This window comes from Calidris pugnax, unplaced genomic scaffold (assembly GCF_001431845.1).
Source record: "Calidris pugnax isolate Ruff unplaced genomic scaffold, ASM143184v1 scaffold11, whole genome shotgun sequence".
NCBI classification, from domain to species: Eukaryota; Metazoa; Chordata; class Aves; order Charadriiformes; family Scolopacidae; genus Calidris; species Calidris pugnax.
In genome coordinates, this window is record NW_015090803.1 from 8030883 (window position 1) to 8054287 (window position 23405).

The 23405-nt window shown below is 36.4% G+C and overlaps 1 protein-coding gene across 4 annotated transcripts in view; it reads left to right on the top strand.

Annotated features, from left to right (window-relative positions):
* Window positions 1-23405, top strand: part of TBC1D5 (TBC1 domain family member 5) — a 278265-nt gene that overhangs the window by 204894 nt on the left and 49966 nt on the right. For all 4 annotated transcript variants that reach the window (XM_014937837.1, XM_014937839.1, XM_014937838.1 and 1 more), the window contains exons 15-17: window positions 1648-1754; window positions 16764-16849; window positions 21394-21647. In XM_014937837.1, the coding sequence (XP_014793323.1) occupies window positions 1648-1754; window positions 16764-16849; window positions 21394-21647 (447 nt within the window). The remainder of the gene's footprint in view (window positions 1-1647; window positions 1755-16763; window positions 16850-21393; window positions 21648-23405) is intronic.

Consider the following 23405-nt stretch of genomic DNA (forward strand, 5'->3'; position numbering starts at 1 on the left):
TGCCCAACAGTTTGGGTATTTTTTTTCCATTATTCAGTTGCTTCACTATTATACATTTCAAAAAAATAATAATTAGAGTAGATGTCGTGTTGAAAATAAAATTTTTTGGTCAGGGGTTGGTCAAGCCTGCACCATTAAAATAAATTAGCTTTTTTAATATTTACTTTTATCTGGGCGAGAGCTAAGAACTCTTCCAGGAAAAATAACGAAAGGATCATTTTTATCCATTTTACATTGCAGAATAGAACACATACTGATCTGTTCAAAAGAGAAATGCATTGGTCTTACTGCCTATCATTTATAAAAGTATTTAGAATTTGCTATCAATTTTCAGTGTGTTTATTTGCTTTGGTAAAAAGGCACGATCATAACTGCAGTACCGTATCTTAAATTTGATTTACCTATGAGAGTTTGATTGGGTATGTACTGTGTGGTGCTGGTATTATAGCCCTCTGAAAGAACTCTGACAGAGACCATTGTATTGTGTTCATTACGCCAGCTTTGTGACTTCAAGAAGAAAAAACAGGTACCTGAATACGAACAAGAAAAACAAAGGGTAGGAAAAAGAGCAGGCAGAACAGATAAAGAATGAGTAGGATAAGTGAGTGCTTTACAAATGAAAGCAGATGTATGAAATTACAAGCTGTCGGATCAGCAACGGAAATGAAGATGATAAAGTGGTTCCCTACACAGATTATAATTATTCATTTTGCCCAGTCCTGCATCTTTTCCCCATAATCCTCTTGTTGAGGGAGGAAAGGTACAGGAGGATATGAGGCTTATTCACATGAAAGAAAAAAGTAAAACATTTAAATCTTTCTGTCCACAAAACAGCCCTTTATTTTGTCTTTTATTGGTTCAAAATAATTTTGTATTTGCAATGATCCTTCCTGGTGTAGAGGCCTGATTAATTAAAAGTATTTGTTACTACAGCTAAAGTTCTCAGAGTAGTAAAATTTGTTAAAAATTTATTTACAATTACTATTGTTGGAGGCTGTCTTTATGTTGTAGAGTGCAAGCATCATTAACAGGCATTACTCTGACAGCTGTGGCAGATGGATTGCCTGGATTTAGATGGAGCAAAAGAAATGAAGTAGTTTACATAGACCTGCCTGAAAAGATGTCTTTAATAATTGCACTCATAATTAGATTGATTTGGAAAAAAAAAAACAAAACTAAACCTAAACAGAAGATGACAACAAGCAAAGAACCACAGAATATACTTACATAGATTCAGATAAAATCAATCACAATTATAACAAAATTTTAAACTTAAGCAAAGCATGCTGAAAATTGCCTAAGTAAAAAATTCTAATAAAGTTAATGGTATATTATTTTTTTAAGTATTTATGAAAATCTTGCCTTTTTCCTGAACATTTAATGAATAGGTTCTGATTTATGGGAGTTGTTGGCATCATTTTACATATAGGTATATATATGTGTGTAGGCTTATGTATTGTTTATGCAATATCTTCTTTGCTCTGAGCAGTGCTTGAGTTCTAAGAGTCTTAATGTGGGAAAAGACAGCTGAATGTGAACTGTAATGTATCTATTGTAAAAGGTACTGTTTTGGAATATCAAAATAAGATAGCAATATTTAACTTTTTTTCCTCTCTCTCTCTTTTTTTTATTTCATTTTCATTGTAGTGATTTCAAGTAATTATCAGACCTGTTTGGGACTTCTGATGCATTATCCACCTATTGGAGATGTTCACTCCCTTATCCTAAGAGCGCTTTTTCTCCGAGATCCAAAGGTGAGATGCTCGCTTTGTAAATACAGGAAATAAATCTCTGTAATAAAATACTCCAAGTACTATGAAGTTAATGACAACCGACATTTTGGGGACTAAACTGTAGTTTCAAGTTTCTTCTTACCTGACAAAAAGGCTGAAGGAAAGAGCTGGTAACAAAGAGTAGAAACAATTTCCTTGACTGGTTAAAGGATACTATCCTACGACTTTCCTGAAGTTATTCAGGAGCTCTAGTGACTGCAGATGTTTATACTCTTTAGAATACCTTTGCTTGGTATACTGCACAGATATCTTTCATAATAAACTATACTTATTTTATATATTAACCTAGTAAGCTGTATAGAAATTGTCATGCAATTTTATCTGTAAGGCCTTTTTCATAGGATTTCTGCAGATTAATCACTGTTAATCCTTAAAGAACCACCCTTGCCCAATATATAATAGTTATGTGGTGGTTTTCATTTAAAAATGAGAGTCTTCTGTTACAGCCTGAAAAGACTCACATGAATAAAATCTATAAATTCATAAATTTTATGTTACATATTACTGGCACACAATTTATATAATTATCTATACTAAAAAGAAAAAGTGAACCTCTTGCTTTTTTAGAATAGCATGTGTATGTGTGTGGTAGTAATATACAGCAGACATCCACAGTATAGTGGATGAAGTGCTTGAGATGAAGCAGTACACAATAATCTTTGCTGTACTCAGATCTTTGGCAGATAGCAGAATTTGTGCTGCTGGTTTTGAACTGTCTTTGTGCATGTCCCATTAGTAGGCTGCCAGTGTAAAGTCTGATTTCCCTCATCTTCTTGATGCATGTCACCTTTGAAAGTGAAAAATTCATCACTTCTGCACTCTGACTGCCTTCTGCACAATTTCATTCAGTACCAATGTTTACACTTCTATGGATTAAGAAAAAAAATTTCCCTTTGTTTCTGTATCAGTTTTTTGCAGAAATCTGCATCCTTACAGCTGCTTTCTTCATTCCTCTCGGGCACAAAGATTTCTTTCATGACGACAAGTAAAGTATATCGTCTTTTCAGTGTGTAAGAAAGTTTTTAACGTTAGATCTCAGGAATCTTTCTTAAGATTTCAGCAGCAGTCTGTGAAATCAGACTGCCCGGCATTTATGTAAGTACTCTTTTAGCAAAACAAGATAGAAGTATTTTTAGAGGGAAGATACAGTGGGAGAAATTTTGCTACGATATCAAACTAAATCCAATATGTAATCTGTCATTTATTGAAGGTACATATTAAAAGGTAGAATAATTACTCATTATTCAGCTTTCTTCCAAAACACCCTAGGCAGTATGCAAGATGTCCTACCAGCTGAAGGGGGCAAAAATAAACTGTCAACTTCCCATGAAAGAAACTTCATCATTCAGTAGGCTCTTGTCTCCAACAGAATGAAGTTGTCAAGCTCATTAAGGCCCAGTGTCCTATTAATTAACATTCTAAGGTGTGCCTTGAACACCTTTCAGAAAAATACTGGATGTAGTTCCTACTGTCTTTCAGTTAGGTCTCTCTTCACTCAGGTGAATGAATGCTTAAAGCTCTTTCATGCAAAGATTGCTAATTGTTTTGTCACTTTAAATATGATTAGGTAAAATTGTTCCTTATTTCTGAGCTGTACTTAACTGCTTGGGAAGTACTCTGAAGGTTAGGAAGCTGGGGTTTCCAGAGAATGAAGAGCCCTAATGGACTTCCAGCCACCTCTCGTTTTATGTTGGGTCTTTTGAGTTGAGACTGCATAAACAGATCTGGACATCTTACAGTAAGGAAGTTAAACTGTTCTAAAGGATGACTCCAAAAGAAAATAATAGTTCCAGGTCTGAGAAGGAAATGTATTTTCAATGCTGTGACTCGAGTACCTGTTTCTTATCTTCCCCTAGGTCTGATTTTTAAGTTTCCTTTATGTGTTTTTAAGCATATGTTGGTTCGATCCAATGTACTTCTGAAATTGAAATCTTGTTATTCTATTAGACCTACACATTAAAATTTTCCAAGACCATCAAAACTTTTCATTATATAGAATGAAAGGGAAGACTCGACATCATGGTTGATGTAGGAGTCTAAAGTCAGTACATAGATTATATACTAATATGTGGGAGAATTAGGATAACTTTTTTTTTTGCTGTCTGCATGAAGATAATTCAATTTGCCTTTATTCCCTGAGCAGATAAAAGGAGATTGCAAGAAAAGACAAGGAGATTTTAGTCAGTAGCATAACTTGTAATTGATGATTAGCAAATTCAGTGGTTAATGATTTTTCTTTCTCCTTTGATGTTTTCCTGTGCCTTTCTTTATCACCAGCTTCTAGTTTCTAATGTGAAATTACGTTCGATTCAGTGCAATTTAGATCTCCTGAGCCAGGTCTGAGTTGTTCTGTGTGACATTTCTTCCAAGATTTTTCTTGGGTTTCAGTGTGTGAAGTCAGGAGACTACGGGAGACTGTTGCATGGTCCAGTGGCTTATTTCATTATTTGTTGAACACAGCAAGAATGTTTGGTGTTGTTCCAAATACCTGAGAGAGGCTTACTCTGCCTCGTGGAGCTTTAAATCTCAGCTGGACAAGTGCAGTTTAGAAGTCATGGACAGGGACAAACAGGAATCTGCCGGTCGCAGGTTTGTTAATATGTATTGTCTTTGGGATTATTTTTGCAACTAGGTAAATGCCAGATAGTCTCACTGAGGGGAAGCTGTGGGGTATTTGAAAAAGAAAGGTTGGTGGTATGTACATAAAACTGAAAGGTTCTGAAAGAACAATCCTGTCAAAAATGGTGAAGGAGTTAAGATGGACCTGATATGCCCTTCTCATCCTTAACTTCCAATTCTGAAGATAATTTGGGTTTGTGTGTCAAATAACATCCATTATTCCTTCTGTTTCCTTGGTCTGACATAACAGATATCTCCTCCTTACTTAATTTTCTTGTAGACTATCAGGAGAACTAAACCTTGGCTTGATGAACCTGTTGTGTTTTACTTGCTTCTTTTCATTGCAGTCATCACCAGGAGAGCAACCTAAATGTCAAAAAGAAAGCTATACTTAAAAGATAGGTGACTTTTTTTCTTACAGATACACAAATACAATTCCCTGACCTTCTGCGAAATCAAACCTTAGCAGAAGCCTTAGCATTATCCAGTAATAACAATAATATGAAAAGTATTTAGGGCTTGCCATTAATCTAATGCATGCAACAGCTCTCCTTTTGACTTTGTGAACCCCAGTTAGCAGCTGGGATGAGAGGATGTTTTAGAGACCACATCCCTGATATATTCCAGTGCCACAGAATAGAAATACACATCTCTGTAATAGCTGAAAACAAGTTAATGCACCTGTCTCTGAAGGGGGGCCTGAGAGATACTAATTTTACAGGCATGAGTATGGATCAGTGCAGAATCATTGAATTTCAGCCATTTCTGCATTTGGCTAGCTCCAGTTCTTAGGAAAATGTACAAGGAAAAGCTCAAATTGGTGGTGTTTTCTTTGGATAGGGTGATAAAGTTAACCTGCTTAGCAGAGTATTTGTTTCACATTTCTGATCTTTGACCAGATAATTACCTCAATTATTTATATGAAAGCAACTTCTATGCACTTCAAGTCCTTCTGAATATAGAAGTATAGCTTCTTATGGAAGAATGGGCTATTAGAAGTCTGTATATGTGAAATGAGAAAATAAAGGAAGGTTTTTTGTGTATATCCTAAAGCATTTACTGAAGGTGTGTCTCTGTGTATTTAATATCCCAGGAGTGGCTAATTTTCTTCATTTTTTTCCTTATCAAAAACATTGAGCACGTTAATTTTCAAAGCAAAGGCTGTGAAATTAAGAAGTAGAGATACGGAGATAGGGCAGTGGAAAAATATAAAGTGATTAAAAAACATAGTTCTAACTAGAGTTGTTCAAATAAAAAAAAAATTAAAAAACCCAATTAGAAACAAAAGTCATAGAAAATGTGAACATATTGTGTTCCTTAAATAACCAGATGTTCTTTCCTTCCTGAAGGCAGCCAGGGCTAGGAATAAAGGTTTAAAACTATTGTTTTAAGTTAACTGTGAATTTTGCAAATCTGTTTTCACCCTTTAGCAAATAAAATTCTAATACAGCAACATAAGCAAAGTAATTTTCATCTTTGGGTGTTCTTATTTGTATGTTGTTCTGTGTTGAAGCGTTAACCTTATCACAATGACTTATTAGAAAACTAAAGCACTACATAGAATATTACAGTTTTACATTGCATACTAAGAACCTGACAACCATCCTTTGTCTGAAGTCTTACTATATTTATTCTTAATATTTTTTTTAAATAAGTTTGCTTTCTGGTAACGTGATGAGTTACCCTGTTCGCTGAGCAAGCTAGTTAGAAGCTTAGTTCAGTGGAGACAGCTTTTATCATCAGCCATCAATTCAAAAAAAGAAGAAAGAAAGCAACTGTGCTTCATTGATGGGAATTAATTTGTTAGTTATGCTAATGATGTTCTAGTTACTGCTGCTGATATTTTCTCACCACTGTATTTTAAGCTATTTGCTGCCATTGAAAGTGGCCATATAATAAAGTTAAATTCTAACTAAATCCATGATGAAGCATACATGACATTTCAAAGAAGTCGTATTAGTTCATCTTGACTGAAATTACAAGTACTGCCAGAAAACTTTAGCAATAATATATGGTCATGATCACTCATACAACTATTAGTCGGAAAAATCTGCATTCCAGCTTTTAACACTTTTCACAATCTGAGCAATAAGTGACAAGGGGAAAACACATTACTGAAATTTTGAACCGAACTCTTTGTACGTTTCTTTTCAGCTGAATTTTCTTCTTAAGTAGCTGCCACCTTCTCAGAGTTTTCTCCAAGCTAGTTTCATGTGCCTGAAAGGCTGTTGAGTTTCACTTTCTTCTTCTTCAGATAAATTCTTTTCTATACACTCATTAACTGAGGTGCTGCTGCAGAGCTGCAACTGTCCTTTGAAAGCTGCCGTTATGTCAGTATTGTTTGTTTTGCTGTTTGTGGCAGGAGAAAAGCAGGTTTGGGGTTGGTTTTTTTGTTTGTTTGTTAGCATTGTGTGTGCAATCTGGCATTAATTACCTCTCTTTAATGACCAGATTGCAGCCAATCAGAAGTTGGGATCTGGCAGCGTTTGGGCATTAGCAGCTCATTAATTTGTACCTGCACACATTGAGTGGGGTGCGGAGTCCATGTTGTTAGAGGGGTTACCAACAAGGGGGAGGGGGGCCCTGAGCAGCCGTTTGCTCTTTGCTTGTTATCTTCGATCCTGAAGAATGTGTCTCATTTTTCAGGAGATTTCGCAATTATACTTTAAGGATTTGGGGTGCATGAGAAATAAGTATCAGAAATCTGGGGTAATGGATTTCCCAATGTAGTATGAGCGGGTGGTACGAGTAAGGTCACCTACACTTAAGACGAGAGTTACCTCGACAGGGGATGTGACTGATAAAGGAGGTTTTCCAGAAAAGCTAAGCACATGTCTCTTAATCTGTGAGGAAAGGAATTAGGTGAAACAAAAAAGAAATACACTTACTTTCAGTGATTCGCAGAGAACTTCTCTTTGCCCTAATTTCCGAGAGATTAAGATCTTGGATGTTTAATGCAATGTAGATAGATTTTTATGAACAAAAATGTATCAGGATCTTCAAATTAACCTCTGGTTTTATAATCACATTGAATTCCTTGTAGTGAACCCAAGCATTTTGATGGCCTAACTCCCCCATTTACAAATACAATATGGTTAGATGTAATCTAAACACCTCATTTTGAATAAATCGATGGTGTTTCTGTAACTGCTTTCTGTAGCTAAGCTTTTCAATGTGGACCTATACAACTAAGAATTGCATACATTTTACATGTAAAAGCTATGATATTAACTTATTCTTTGTTTATGTTCATGTTTTTAAAATCAGAAACTTTTGCTTTTTGAGGAGATAGGCCATGCTTCATTTTAAGAATTATTGTTTTAAATATTCAGTTATTGTGTTTCATTAATAGAATAAGGTATGACAGGCAGTTATGAGTTTAATGATAAATTGCTTGGAATAACCATGTTGCCATAGTACCATGTAAAAATAGTAAGCCTATCATGAATTAAAAATCTTCTTCGTTTTTGTACATTTGTTTCAAAAACTTGATTCCCAGTGCACCTATGCATTTTGAAATATAAAAAAGCTATATGGTCAGTACTTATAGTACAATGACTTTCTCATCTCTCCCAAAGCCATTGCAATTTGCCCTGATACGTTACCCATTTAGTCATCCCACCATAAAATAGACATCTTCTTCGAAGTATCCTGTGTGTCACAAGTAATATTTTCAGAAAAAAAAATCTTGGAAAGTGGTTGATTAGTCATCTAGTCAAGACTTTTTGAATGAGAAATCTTTCAAATCTTTTCAATCATCGTATGTAACTCAGTAGTCATAACTCGAACTTGCAGGTATTGTATCAATTCAAGTTCAGCAGCCATTACATTTAAATGAATAGGAAAATGGTGGGAAATAATACAGAAGAGAGCAAAGCTTTTGTAAGAGGTGACAGCTCTCCTAGTTAATCCAAAGCTATGCCACAGGTAAGATGGCGCAGAGACAAAGGACTCGTCCCAGTTGTGTGTAGGGCTGGGTGTGATGGTGCTGCAGTCCCCTCTCCCGGCACTGAGAGCAGAGCCTGGCGAGGAGGACACGCTGACTTGGTTGCTGTCATTGCTGGTCTTGTGTGGCCCAGCAGGAGAGCTGCCAGCCTGAATGGTGGCCAGGGGTTGGTGGCATAGCTGGTGATTTCTGGGCAGGTGGAGAGGTGCAGTCTTTCAGAGGAAACAGCTAAAACTATTGTTTCTACTTTCAACTAATATTAAAATAAATATATAATAGTGTTGTATAGAAAAGCAAGTAACATATGCGTTATTCACTATAGGGCAACTACTGGACGATCAGGCAACTGGACTAAGAATTGCAAACACAAGGAAAACAGGAAAGTGTTTGCATTTTTGAGTCTTCTCTGTAGATTTCATAATTCTGCCTTTTTACCGAGGTGTTTTCCCTATTAATAAGGAAGAGAAGGCATGAGATGCAGCAACACCAGGCCAGAGGGGCGATGGGGGAAAATCTAGAAATAGGGATGGAATTATTCTCCTGTGCTGATCAGTGTTCCTGGTAGTATTCACTGGGAATTCATAGGCTCTCTCATGTTAAGGGCAAGTACTGTAGAGAGGCAAGATGGAAGAGAAAGTTATTATTAGAAACCCAAACTTTAAACTGTGCTTTCTCTTTGAGCAAGTTAATATCCTTAGTAGCAAAGGAAAAGCAATTCTGATTGTACTTGATGCTAAAGCAAGAAGCTGAAGCACTTTAAGCTCTTAATTACTTTACCTACCAATAAAACTTACTGCTTGTGAATTTCTTGGGGCTGTTCCTTTCAGATGATTGGTTTACTTCTGTTTAAAAAGTCGTCTAAAGCTGCTGACCCTCTCCTAAAGAGTAATGATGTTATTTATAAAATTACACTAATAAAATGTATTTAACAGTGTTAGAATGAGGTGATTATGGTTCTCGCATGCAACCTGACAATTCAATTAATCACTTCTAGTTTGCAAGGTAGTTTATCAAAAGGAAGCACTTAAAACACTTAAAGCACTTTGATTCTATCTAATCAAAAGTTCTCCATATCATAATTTATTTATTTGACTAAAATTTGCAAAACACAAACTGTGAGTTATATAAAAATAGATTCATAACTTTTCAATAATGTATGAAAGATTAGCTACTGAAGCATATCCAATCTATTATGATGGAGTTTAAGTTCAGTTTCTTCTCATGTAAATGTAGATAGACTGGTGGTGTATTGACATATTTTATAGGAAATATTAATGTATTAGTTGTTGTATACAAAGCTCTTTGTTCTTTATCTTTTTGAGGAGCGGTAGTGTTCAAAATGGCTCTACAGTATCCTCATTACCGGAATCTCAAAATGAAAGGAGTTGCTTGTCCTGCAGCACCAGGATCTTAGCTTCTCTCTGTGTTTGAGAGGAAAAGACTTGGACATTGTATTCCTTGTCCTGGTGTGTGTGTGTGGCGCCTTTTACAGAGCCTTTTTCACTCCCCTAGGGACCTTTTTTGACTGTTTTACATAGCACATTACACGCAGAATATAAATTAATCTGTTTCCTTTCCACGCAGCAGAAATAACCAAATAGCACCTTAAAATGTTCATGTTTTTCCCTGATCTCAAAGGTCCCTTCCAACCATGAATATTCTGTGATTCTGTGAGTTGTGTACAAGCATGTATCTGGAGAAGATATAATGCTGTAAGTCTGGTTCTAAGGGTTTTATCAGTGTAAGCTTCGGATAACTGCATTACTCACAAAGCCATCAGTGAGTTATGCAGGTTGTCCAAAACGAGTGCCAATAAAACCATAATGTGGTAGCTTTTCTGTACATAAAGATGTCATATTTTAAATCTCATAATTTGGAGCATTCCAGGGTTTAAAGCGAGGCTTGCTGTGTGTTCCCTTCAAAAGCCTGGATCTTTCCTCCACAATGTTGTAAAACTCCTGTTCCTAACCGTGCTGGGCTGCAAGATGCCAGAGCATAAATCTGTCACAGGGTAGGACTGAACACTGTCAGATTTATACCTTGCTATTTAGTTAATTTACTTCTTAAAACCAAGGGTTCAGCTGAAAAATAAGCAACTAAATTAAGAGGCAGATTTAAAAGGTACTTAAGCTATTCCGTTGATGCAAGATGGGGATTTTACACAGGTTATGAACTTGACCGTTGGCAGGTCGGAGTCTTTTTATCTGGAATATCGATAAAAGCTGATTTGGTAGGATTTGATCTACTTGTTAAAATTCAATAAGCTGTAAAACTATAAATCAAAAAATAAAATAAAAGGCTTTCCAATTGGTTAAGAGAAGAAGCCAAAATATACCAGCCAATATAGCCAAAACTAGAAATTTCTTTCAGTCAAGTCACTGAAGCATTTTTAAATCTCACTTGTCATTTTTTTCAGTTCTTCATCTCTTGTCATAGAATGCCCATGTGAGAGAAGGCATGTGTGTATAAAGTTAAAAACAGACCAAACGCACAGTATTTAAAATATCTTCCTGGTATCTGAAATTTCTAGTTGCCAGGGGAATGGTGGGTTGTCACATAACAAAACTGGAGATAGTTTATTTCAGCTTGATCGGAGTTCAGGGGTTTCTTCCTGCTTTGACCCAATTAATTGAATTTTCTTTCCTTTTCAGTTCTTTCTGGGAATTTTTGTTGTTTTGTTAAAAAAGAAGTACTCCCTAATTTTCTCTAGAAACAATTAAATATGATAATTCTTCATGCTGTTATTGCATTGTAAATAATGAGCTCCGCGATTGAGACCCACAACATCTTTCTGAAAAATGTAAACAGGAAGCATTATTCCCACTTTGAGGATTATGTTGTTCCTTTGCCAACACCAGTATTAGTGCACGGATCTCCTGACTCCTGTGATTAAAGGAAGTTCTTTATTAGTTCTGTGCAGGATACTCTTCATGTTGTGCTGCTTTCATACATACATAGGCTTGATAGATATAGACTATCAACCTATGTTTTGGATAATATTTTGCTATTGGCCTTGAACCACTTCAGAATTGGCAATAGCACATTATGTCCTCTAATGTCTCGCAATTCTTTTTTTTTATTTTTTAATAAGGATTTTACTCAGCGGTTCGTTGGTGGATGGAATACTTTTTGTGCTCCAGCAGGTTGCTTGTTCTACAGAAGAAGGTAGTTAACTAGGGAGGAGGAAAATTAGAAGGTGAAAGGAAAGTTTTGTTTGGAGAATGGCGTTTGCTTTGGGGGCTCTAGAGTTTGGGGTGGGTTGGTTATTTAGGGTACAAAATATTGTGGTATGTTTATGTAATGTTGAGCAATTGTTTGTACTGTGTAAGTCTAGTCATAGAGTGGAGACAAATGCTTGGATACCTGTCAAAAGAATAAAAGCAGGAAAGGTGAAATTCTCCGTGAAACGAGGGTATTAGGTAATCATTAGTGTGCACTTCATATTAATTATTAGCACCTAATAGAAGAACTGCCACCAAACTGAACAAACTTACCCACATCTCAGCTGCTATACTTCGGCTCTGATCCCAGTCCACATTTTTGCTGTGTTTGTATCATCTTTTTGAAGAAAGAAGCGAAGCATAGGTGATCTGGAAGGAAAAGGTAAACCTTTGCTGACCTTCCAGTCATTACTGAATATAGGGTCATATGCTCCTCCCACTTTCATTAGAAACAAATGAAAGGGGGGAAAAAGACTTTTAATACAAAAAAACAAAATTATGAAAAAATCCAGTCTTTCCCTGTCCTCAACTGAAGAGGTTAAAAAGGAGCAAACTTGCTCCTTAAAAATATCTGTTTAAATAAAAAGAACAACACTGCCTCATTATCCTCTTCTTTTATATTAGTTTAGTTCAGTCTGTTCTTTGGTTTAGGCTTAAAATATTATTAGTTTAGAAAAAAAAAGATTTATGTTTGCCAGCATTTGTTTAATATATTGGAAAAAAAACTAGTTCTAAAAAATCCCGTTTGGCACTAGTGAGATGATTATTTTGGTAAGACTATTGCTGCACGTACGTATAATTCACTGCTGCTGTTTTGTTTGGTTTTTCTCTGTTGCATTTAGGTTATCTCATTTCAGATACAATCTATTAAGTGGAGTATTTTTCAGTAGCTGAGGTTTTCCCACCTGTCTACCCTAAAACACCTGCAACATATGTTTGTGTAACCCTGCAATGCTTTGTGGTTTGGGCCTTGAGAAATTCCCCCAGAGCTTTTTGCTTATAAACAGCTGAGCAATTCATTTCTCTAATGACGAGTGCTTTTCCCTTGGCATTGAGGCAATAGCATGTTCGCTAAAATAAGTCTCATTTTTCATCAGACATATTGAAAATCTTTTTTTATTGTTGTCTCTTATTCTGAACCTTCAGATTTTCCACGAGGTTGTATTTGATGGGTTGGGTTTTTTTCTCTTCATAATACTAAAGTGTGGGGAGGAAATACCTCAACAAAGAAGAAAAAAAAAGTGTTGTAAAGATTCCTCCGCTTGCACCTGCATGTAAACTTTTACAAATAACGTGTATTCAAAGGGTGAAACGTCAGTTTGCAGCAGTAACCTGGTTTTCCCAGTCTGCCTGTGACTTCTGTCACGCACAAACGTGCTTTGCTAAATCATATCCACTGTGTGTGTACCGTGATGTGGTGTGTCTCTGGAGGCCGGGGAGGAAAAGGGTTATACTAGGGAATTTGAGCATATGGTGAGAATCGCTCTTTGGCAGTTTATGCAATTTTAGGGACTCTCTGCTGCGTTCGGTGTGATTCTGACCATGGCCTCGGCCCCCTGCTTAGGGAAAGAGCAGGTGTGAGTACAAATTAACTCGGCCCCACGTCCCCGGGGGAGAATAAAGCCAAACAGAAAGTCCCCGAGAACCTACTGCCAGTCGTGGGAATTGGAGTGAGTCAGTCTGGTGGTGGCGAGGAACAGAAGCAGGAGGAGGGGGCGAGGACTTCAGCAGGCAAATTGGGGTTGGGGGGGCATCCTTTAGGAAAGGAAGGGCTCGGAGGCAGGAATACCTAGAGATATCTGAAGCATTTTAAGGCATCTCTTCCCTTTGGGCTGTGGCTAGTACATTTTGAAGAGGCAAAGTCCAAAATCACATCCATTTCTATGTATGCTTCTAGATCTCAGTTTCATACATTGTCCTTTTAGAAGTATAAATTGGGTGTTTTCTACCAGCTGAAATTAAGCTCATTCTAGCTAGAAATTAAGATTAGAAGAATTATAAAACCAGCAGACTGCTCCTACAAAATGGGTGTGGGGAAGCAGGATTTCTAGTATTTGCACAGGCAGCTTTTCTCTCTTTTCTGCCCGTTTTCTTTAGAAGAATTTGTATAATGCCCTTACACAATTTCTTAGGGGCATTCAACAAACTCCTAATTTGAAGGGTTGATTTCACTGTCCTTTTAACATTATCCATTTATGAAAAGATTTTATCTGAGGTACTAGTCAAAATACATAAATTGAAAATGAAAAGGAAAAAAATTTACTTGCTTAAGTAATTAAAATACAAATAAGATCATTCTAAATTGCACTGTGTAGGAAGAAATGTGGTTACTGTGAATATTTTAAACAGAGCTATGTTTTGCTGTAAATAAATTTGTAGTCTTCAGTCCTAATACATGAAATATAATATAAGGGATAGCTCAAATTGGATGCTTACAGAAGACACTTAGTTTAAAATTCATAAGGAAGAGACATTATAATCATGTAGGTTTTCCTTTCCACTTTTTATATTTAACTTACTGAAATGGATAAAAAGGATATAAAATTGAAAGGACAATCACAATGACATAAATGTGATAATCTTCATAAAACAGTATTTTTTGCTGTCTGAATTTCAGTTTTCAGAAGTATTTAAAATTTCTGTGTTGAAACTTAACAGATACTTGTCTGCTAACGTATATGTCAAGTTGGTTATTGGTGTGGGTTTTTTTCAAATAATGAAATTTTCCAAAAGGATATCTCTGTAGTGTTACAAAAGGAGTTGCAGCAGTAACCCTTGGTGTTTACTGTCTTGCATTTCTAATGTTGTTTTTTCAACAGCATTTTTTGGAGGGCTTTTTTTTCACTGTATGTAATAGTACTTTAAACTGCTGCTTCCTTTGATACCTTTAAACCTCATAGGAATTTAAATAGGCCCCTGTGAAAGTAATGCTTGAGCCTCATTCATACGTTCGAGTTAGATCATTATTCCTATTAATGGCTTTAAGTGCTTAGATAGTAGATCAGCCTTTCGTGTCTTGAATTGCTTGTCATTTCTGCATAAATATGTTTCAAGATGCTGTTCCACATGATCTTTTCCTCTTTTTTTTTTTTTATTCAGAAGGAATGTGTAATAATCTTTTTTTTTATTATTGATTGAGTGGTGGAAAAAGAAATTTCAATGTTTTTGCTAAGTTTAAAATATATACTGAGCTATTTGAAACGAATTGCAGAACTGGCTTAGCATCTGATAAAGTGAATTTTTCAAAGGGCTGTCTTATGACTTAGAAGTGTCCATTATTTTAACTGTCTCTTACTCTTCCACCTTGTTGAAATGGTCATCAAGACATGTAAAGAAAAAAGTTATTTAATTCACGGGAGAAAAGTTCCACTGATTACTCGCGTAGTAGTCGCAGAACCATCAGTTACCCTCATCACGTCAGTTTGGATTTGATTATCATAGAAATGCATTGAATTACCAAACTAGAGCAATAGTAACTAAAGCTGATTCATTGTTATTGCTGTCAGTTGATGAGGACTGACTTACAAGCCATATGAATGGGTAGAGTTATGCAAATATTGTTTTTATAACTGGAGAAGAAAAATGTAGAGTGGCCATTACAATGTAGGTGGTAGGACAGATGAGGATTTTTTTTAATGCTTGTGTAGTAGCTTTTAGTTGTTTCATTTGTTAATGAACATTGCAAACAGGATATATTCTTAAAATGTTTAATGTGTTTTCAAAGAAAGAAAATGAGACATTTCATACAAGATTAAGTCCAACTGCAGGAAACTGTCTGGGATTTCCCAGCCTTATATTTGACCCCACAAATCATCCTGGCCTTTGCTGTCTACCACTTCTTCTATTCTTTTGTGCACATGCAATATTTTGGTCTTTAAAATGCAACTCCTATATCCTCCTCCAAAAATAAGGCTTCCAAGGAAGGAGGGCTATCTGCAATTATATGGAAATTGAGAGGGTAGGACTATGAATCTGCAGTCTATAATGAAATATGGAGGACAAAAATACAACATGTGAAACTGAAAAAGCTGAAGACTGACTCTGTCAGAAATATAATGTGCTCTCACCTGTGAACGATTGTTTCAGAAAGGTCATTACATAGTTCATTAAAACTATTTACTCCTAGCAGGACTTAAGAAGGCAGATCAGAATATAAGGCAACAGCCTATGAATGCATAAACCTTTAAAACAAATACTTGGAAAGTATTTAGATCTGTTTTATACGATGTATCTGATTGTTATATAGAAATTTGCCAATTTTTTTGTCTTATACTAGAAATTATTTACTTTAAGCCATTTCTTTTCTAATTTTTATATATACATATATAAAGGGGCTGCTGTGTACCTGTTGTTTTGATTTCATCTATATGCAATTTCTTTTACTTAAAACTATGTAGTTTCCTGTACAAATAATGTCCTTCAGGACGCATTCGTTTGATCAAGGTACTTTATGCATATACTGTGGTCTACGCTCAATCAACGTTCAGTGGATTATTAGGTCCAAAAAGAAAGATTTCAGAACTGCTGGAGGCAGTGTGCTTCAGTGGAGTAGTTTCATTGTGGGAGAGGTGGAGGCTAACAAGTGGCTTCTGGCTTCAATATTAATTATATACATTTTATTACAGGAGAACAGTTCTTTCTTCGTTTTGAGTAGGGTGAAATTTGGAGAGAAGAAAGGCTCCGCGCGCCATCTAGTGGCACGGTCGGGTTGTCTCCCGCAATTTCATTCTTTGCTTGACGGAGTCACTGCTGGCGACGCGTTCAGTTCCAAATGTTGGCTGTAGCTTCTCCTTACTCTTACCATTTTCTTTAAAAACATATCACTTCAGCTTGGAGGTGGTAAAATTCTGTACCGGAGCTGAAGGAAGAAATATCAGTATCTGAACTTTTCCAGGAATTATGGATTTAGTTAGAAATGTTACCACTACAGGCAACAGCCCTGTTGCTGTGTGGAAGATCTCTAGTTTCTGTGAGCATGGAGTGGACTTACTGGTAACAATTGCTACTATTTCAAGTATTTTAAGACTTCACTTCTATGTAACTGGCATTACTGCCTTGGGAAACCAAGATCCTGGGAAAAGAAATCATTCTTTACATTTCTAATCATTAATGAGCATGCTTCTTGTCTCTGCTTTAAAACTCTTTGAAAAGTCCAATAAGGTTCTTTTTTTATTTATTTTTTAGAGAAATCCAAGACCGGTGACTCATCAATTCCAACAAAATTTAGATTATTACAAAGCACGTGGGGCAGACTTGATGAACAAAACCCGGTAAGCTATTTCTGAACATGTATTCACTGAAATAAGACCTTACATAAACAATATGTTTCAGAAGTCACTTTTATGCCAAACAGGAATTAAATAAGCAGTAATAGAAGCACACGTGTTTATTTCATGACATTTATTTTGAATCTTTACCTTGCTTATTATTACATGAAAAATGATACGAAAACACGAAAAGTTTTACAGATAGTGTTGCAGTCAGCTCACTGGCATTTTTTTAAGGCTAAGGACATTTGTATGCAATGACGTGTGTACTAAAAGCAGGGGGTAAACCATTGCCAATGTGAGTTCTGTAGCTGAACTACTTCCGATAGCGCATCTAATCGCAATCTGGAGTATCCATGTACCAGAAACTGTGTGAGTTAAATTTATGTAAATCCAGTTTGAAGTATTTTTTACTAAACTTTTTTTGCAACATTCCTCCCTTGTTTTAGAAAGGGTTTGTATTGATACTGCTTAAATTCCTTGCCAAGGCCATTTCCTCTGGTGGTCAGGAGTGTAGAGGTGCCCATGCCCTGGCTGGGTGGCCACAACCTGGGTGCCCATGGCTGGTGGGTGGTGGCCGCAGGACAAGCCAGCACAAGACACAATGTCTTGTTAAAAGCTAGCTAAAATTTAAATGGAGTGGATTAAAAAGTTCTTAAAATAAGAGAAAGAGGCAGAAATTAAAGCTGAGTAAAGTGACTGCAAAAGCATCTTTTTTCCTTTTTTTTTTTTTTTTTAAAGCAAGGCTTTTAAGTTGGGGAAGGGTGTGAAAAATTACAGCGTTCTGTTGCATTGTCTTAAGCCCAAACAAGAATAACACCTGTTGGAAACCTAAATTCTAAGGAAACAAATATCTATTATATTTATGTAGGAATATAAATTCCTTGCACACATATATACAGGATACACATCAAAGAAGAGGAGAAATTGTTTAGAACAGTTCAGATAGAGGAATAACTGGAATAAATTTATCTCAACATGGGAACATTTAGAGTAAGTCATATGTGCAAAACCTGTTTAAGATTGGACTAAAGTGAGAACTGGAAGATGTAACATTAGGAAATGTTTCTGCAGCGAGCAAAGAGATGGATTAGATTAGCTACCAGGTCTTTTTCATCTTTAATTACACAGGCTCAATGATATATTTAAAGTCTCTTGGCAAATCTCTAATATTTATTGCTTATTTTATCACATATAAAACTTCTTAATCCATCATATTCACATATTTGTCTCTCATCTCTCATAATGGCCACTTACTGAAGACAGAAATGCCTTTGCAGAAGGCTTGCTTAAAACAAAACATTGTCATCTTAGCAGAAAACTGCAGAGATTGAATCATCTTCCTACTGCTAGTTTAAAAATATACCATTCACAGTCAAGGTCAATGATGCTTATTGTGATGAAACAAAATTGTTTGCTTCATAGATGGAATTCACATCTCCTTGATATTCGTATTTTTAAACTGATGCCTTACTTTTAAATGCATCTGCTGATAACTCAACAACATAATCAATCAGCATTTTTCTTGTAATTGTTGTGCATGTCTGGTACATTTAGATGGCTAAAATGTAGACATTGATCCGTGTTTAATGGCTGTAATCATCCTTCGCATTAATATATCAGACATTTAAATGGTAAGAAATAGATACATTGTTCTTATTTTCCTGAACTTCAGCTCAATTTTAACGTACCTCCTCCAGAGATGTAGCACCTCGCTATTGTTCATTTTCTGAAGCTGTTATTCAGAGAAATTACACAATAAATTTTACTTCAGAATACTTTCATTAAGACCACCTCTTTACAAGAAGTTTATATAGCATCATTATTTATTTTTCATGTATGTGTACGTGTGTGTTCTGAGCTGATCATTAGCAGTGTCAGTTCACAGCAGAGCCAAATCACACATAGGTATTAGGATCTGTGATAAATACCCTTTCTAGTTCTGAAATAATCATAAAACATTATTGCACATTATTGTTGAAAGCATTTTTTAAAATCATATTTTGCACATCATGGCTTAGAGATTTTTGGTGTTTATTGTTCTTGTAAAGTCCTGTTTCTCAAAAAGTCTCTTTCCAGCCATCTCAAAATGCAAATAAACTACCTTCTCCTGGTTTATATATATGTCAAAGCAGCAAATTAAGTGGTATAGAAGGAAAACTGATGCTTTTTATTAAGCAAAAGATAGCTGAAAAAAAAGAAGCAAGGCTCTGTATAAGCTTTGTCTCCTGCATCGGTGGACCATCACGATTCCAATGACAGCTCACAGCGTCCAGTGGCTTTGTTGCTTGGGTAGCCTGTCAGAGGAAAAGATTCATTTCCCGTAAATATCATTTTCTGTGCAAAGTCAAGGGGTTTTTTACTGATTGTCAAGGCTCCAGACCTGGCAACAACACAAACATAGGACTCAATGAGCAAGCCATTAACTTCTTTCTAAGGTGGCGTTTCAAGTGGGTGAGTGATCTATAGCACCCCAGCTTTGGTCATTAGTTTCGGGATACTGAGGGACAAAATATGCCCAATATACTAGAGTTTGGATTCTGAATCTCAACCAAGTTATTACTGATATGACTTCCAAAATCAGTGATGTAATTAGATCCATTGCAAACTGTTGATAACTGATTGATATCTGTGAAGCCAGCATTTGGCATTTCTTTCTTCCACCTTCAACACTACAATATTTGTTTTGTTCCTGGAATTGAGAACACATTAAACAAAAGGCCCTGTGCGAGCTCGTCTTGATGCCACATATATGTGATGGAACAGAAAAAAATCCTTTTTTTTTCCTCTTAAGTGCCTCTGCAATACCTTGGGGAACTGATTAATAACCAAATGTGCTAGGTAGTAGCCAAGTAAAATTTAATAGTGATAAACATTTAGCATGTCCTCTTTAAAATCATTAGGACCTATTCAGTTTGCTCTTGAAACCATTTGAGACTCCTGCAAGTATATTTTATAGTTCTAAAGGTGCTTTATTTGTGGTGACTTTGTCAGTCATTCTCAGGTGGCTACAGAAAGACTTTTTGTAGTACCAGCAGCAATCAATAAAATGGGGAGAGACAGAAACATCCTGTAATCGTTATTCAGCCATCATTCCTTTCCAGCTTCCATAAACTGGGAAGCAGCACTTTGTCCCAGTCTCTGCACTGCTGTTCCTCCTAAAAAAATGCTATGTGCTGTCTTTCTTCATCACCAGTATATAGCAGCAGGGCCCCATACAGCTTGGGGCTATATCTCGGGAGTGTGCAGGCTCGCATACTTTCTTCTGCTTTCTCTCATTTTAACTGTATCTATTCTGAGTCTAAACAACTCAGCTGTTGTTATTTTCTGGATATGTTCTATATGTGTGCGGGTGTTTATATTGTGAATTCTAAAAAAAACGTATCTGGAGACAAATAGGGAAATTACATGAGAAGCAAAATTAAAATTACTTTTCCAGGTGCCAGCACAAGTTACAAGTCACCCATATGAATTCATTTGTAATTTATTTTTAGTTAAACTTCCCCAAAACATTGCAAAACTATTTTTTACCCAGTACAATGATTGTATTGTTTTTAATTGCGTGCATTTCTTCAAATTTTTTAAAGACGGCTATTTTTATCACCGAAGTACAGATCAGTAGAATAAAACCTCGGGAGTGGAAAGGTCTCTGGGATTGTGATATATTTCTGTGAAGGTTATTTCAAGCATTAATTATATAAAACAGGAAAATATTGCATGAACAAGTAAGAATGGCTGTGCTGATCCCTGGGTTATGTGAACACTTCTACTGGGAATTAGAAGCTTCTTTGCCTCTTTATTTTAGACAGATTAAATGATCTGACAATTTCCTCATTCTTAATGTTGCATATAACTGAAGTGAATTAAATAGCCACTGTAGTTTAAAATAAAAAGTAACAATGATAAGGATCATGATCCAATATATGTGTTATATCCTGAAGCCATTTTTCAGCCAAAATCACTTTTGAAATGAGGATTCCCGTTAAAAAGTGCTTGGCTTGAAATGGCTGGGCTGGACAGAAGGTGAAGTAAAAGCAAGAGACGTGTAGCTCTGCCAACCTAAAAATACAGTTTAGTGTTAGTTTTGCCTGTTGAAAAAAATGTTTGGGTTTGAGCTATTTTAAACATTTAAGAGAATTTAATCTAGCAGAAGTAATACTAAAGAAATCTTTGAAACTGAAGTGCAAAAAGTCAGTTTTATGAAGTTTTCAATGCTTTAGAGCCTGGCTTGCTTCCTGCCCTATTTTCATTTTAAAATGCAAATTAAGAAAATTGATGCAAACTTGTTCTGTTTGGGGTTAGTCTGCATTTTTCAGGAAGAAAGGACCAAAAAAAATTGTCCTTTACTGGCTGGGAAAAACTTGTACCACGTGGCAGTCCCGGTGGTTCCTGTGTATATTCCAGTGCAACTGTAGGAAAACCCCCTCTTTGTAACATTCAAACCTTGGGGTTTTTTCCCCTCCTTTTTGAAGAACAAAGCATGCATTGCTGTGTCTGTCCAAACTGTTGGCAAGGATGTGATGATTTCTCCTCTTTTTTTTTTTCAGCGCCAGTGCTAAGGCTGCCCCCCTGAACATCAACAAGGTCTCCAACAGCTTACTGAATTTTGGGCGAAAGCTCATTGCTCCGGCCATGGCTTCAGGAGGGGCTGTGGGTGCTCCTGCCGGCGGGAGCAGCTTCCCTCCCCCTGCCATGCCCATCAGAAGCACGGTGGAAACCCCCCACCAGCACCAGCAGCACCAGCAGGCACAGCAGCAGAGGATGATGAAGTCGGAGAGCATGCCAGTTCAGCTGGGAAAAGGTAAAGGTGGAACCTGGGGCAGTGCCACCACAGAGGGAATCTTTTCCCTGCACCTTCGGAAGTGAAGAAAGTCTTTCTATTGATTTTATATCCACGGGTACCTATTTGGAGAACACAGAAAAAACAGGATTTTGTAAAGCAGGACGTCTATGCTAAGCACAATGGCAGGTTTGCTACATAATACAGAATTAGATGTTATCTTAAGAATGTGCAAATAATATAGGAAGTTTTGAGCCGTTAAAAAAGTATTAACCAGAAAATTACATCAGACATACCAACAAACTACATCATTACCATAAACATTAGCCAATTAATTTTTCAGTCTTTTAAATGCAACATATTTTTAACTGTAAGACTAATTTCATATAGTTTTTTTTCAGTCTATTGGCACAAATCCCACGCATAACAATATTAGCTAAATACGAGTGAAGGAAGTTAGATCAATTACAGAGTAATTCTTAATAAATGAGATCTTATTCCCTTTGGAATGCGTGAAGCTTATTTGAGAAGTTACTTGAACAATGGCACGTATTTGCCATTTAATAATTTGTGATGGGCCTCTGCACTTTCTGCGTTTAGTAAATACTGCTTTTTTTTTCTTGAGCCTTGTTTTTATATTTCTCAAGGACAGTTTATTCAAACAACAGTCACAACTCAGCTTTGGTGGTTGTTTCCTATACTCTGCCAGGTGTGTTACTGCTTTTCATCTCCAGACAGCCTACAGCAGTGTGTTCTTTGCAAGGAGCATGCAGAGTGCTATGGCATCTTCTGCTTCTAGAAACTCATCCTGAATAGTGGTTATAAGCTTGAGGGCTGGTGCTGATTGCCCTGAACTATTAGGTAGGATTGAATCGTATTTTTCACCAGACTTGAAAGTGTAAGAGAAGAGAAATAGCACTTTGTAGCTGAAGTTGGTGTTCTTTCCTGTGGCATCCGTATGGTCCAAAGTTAGTCCTTTTGTGATGCATCCCATCCCCAGCAGACACTGAGGGAGCAGAATTGAAAGGTACCACCATCCTGCTGAAGCAGAGAGATGCAGGCACTTCTGTGAGGGCTGGTGCAGCTGCTTGGCAAAATCCAGATAGGCAGCTTCTCTCAAAATCATAGAACAATCTAGAAATTGCTCCAGCAAGGGTTTTACAGTACCTGACACTGAAAACATGAAACTGAAATGCAGTAAATCCTTGATGCAAATCGTGTTCATTACAGTGGAAGTAAAAGAATCAGAATAAAAAGTTGTATTTATGTTTGGTCGTAGTCGGGTACAAACTATGCACGTATTTCTGTATCAACAGGAATATGGAGATGGGGTAAAGTATTAAGAAATGAAGCAAATTAACGATGTAGGGCACAAAGAATTTTCATGGTAAGAGGAAATAAAACATGCTGCAACACTCCTGTGCCTGCAGCTCCTCTCACCCTATTCTGCCTATCCATGTTTAATACAACACTTGCAGAAGTAATTTAAAGGCAACAAAATGTAAATATACTGTATTTTTAAATGGTTGAAGTGACAGTCAGTTTTGGTTTTCATATTAGTGCCATGCTTGTTGTTCCAGACCTGTACAGTTACCGCTATATTGCCTGTAGCTGGATAAAAGTTGTGAATGACGGCAGCAGACTATGTTTACAAGTGCTGTAATTAATATTTTTAAAGAGAAGCCCAAAAGGCAATGGAAATACAAAGTCTCTCAGAGGCTGCGCAGTGAATTCTCTCTGAAGTAAGTTTAAATGTAGGACTAGCTTAGCAAAAAAAAA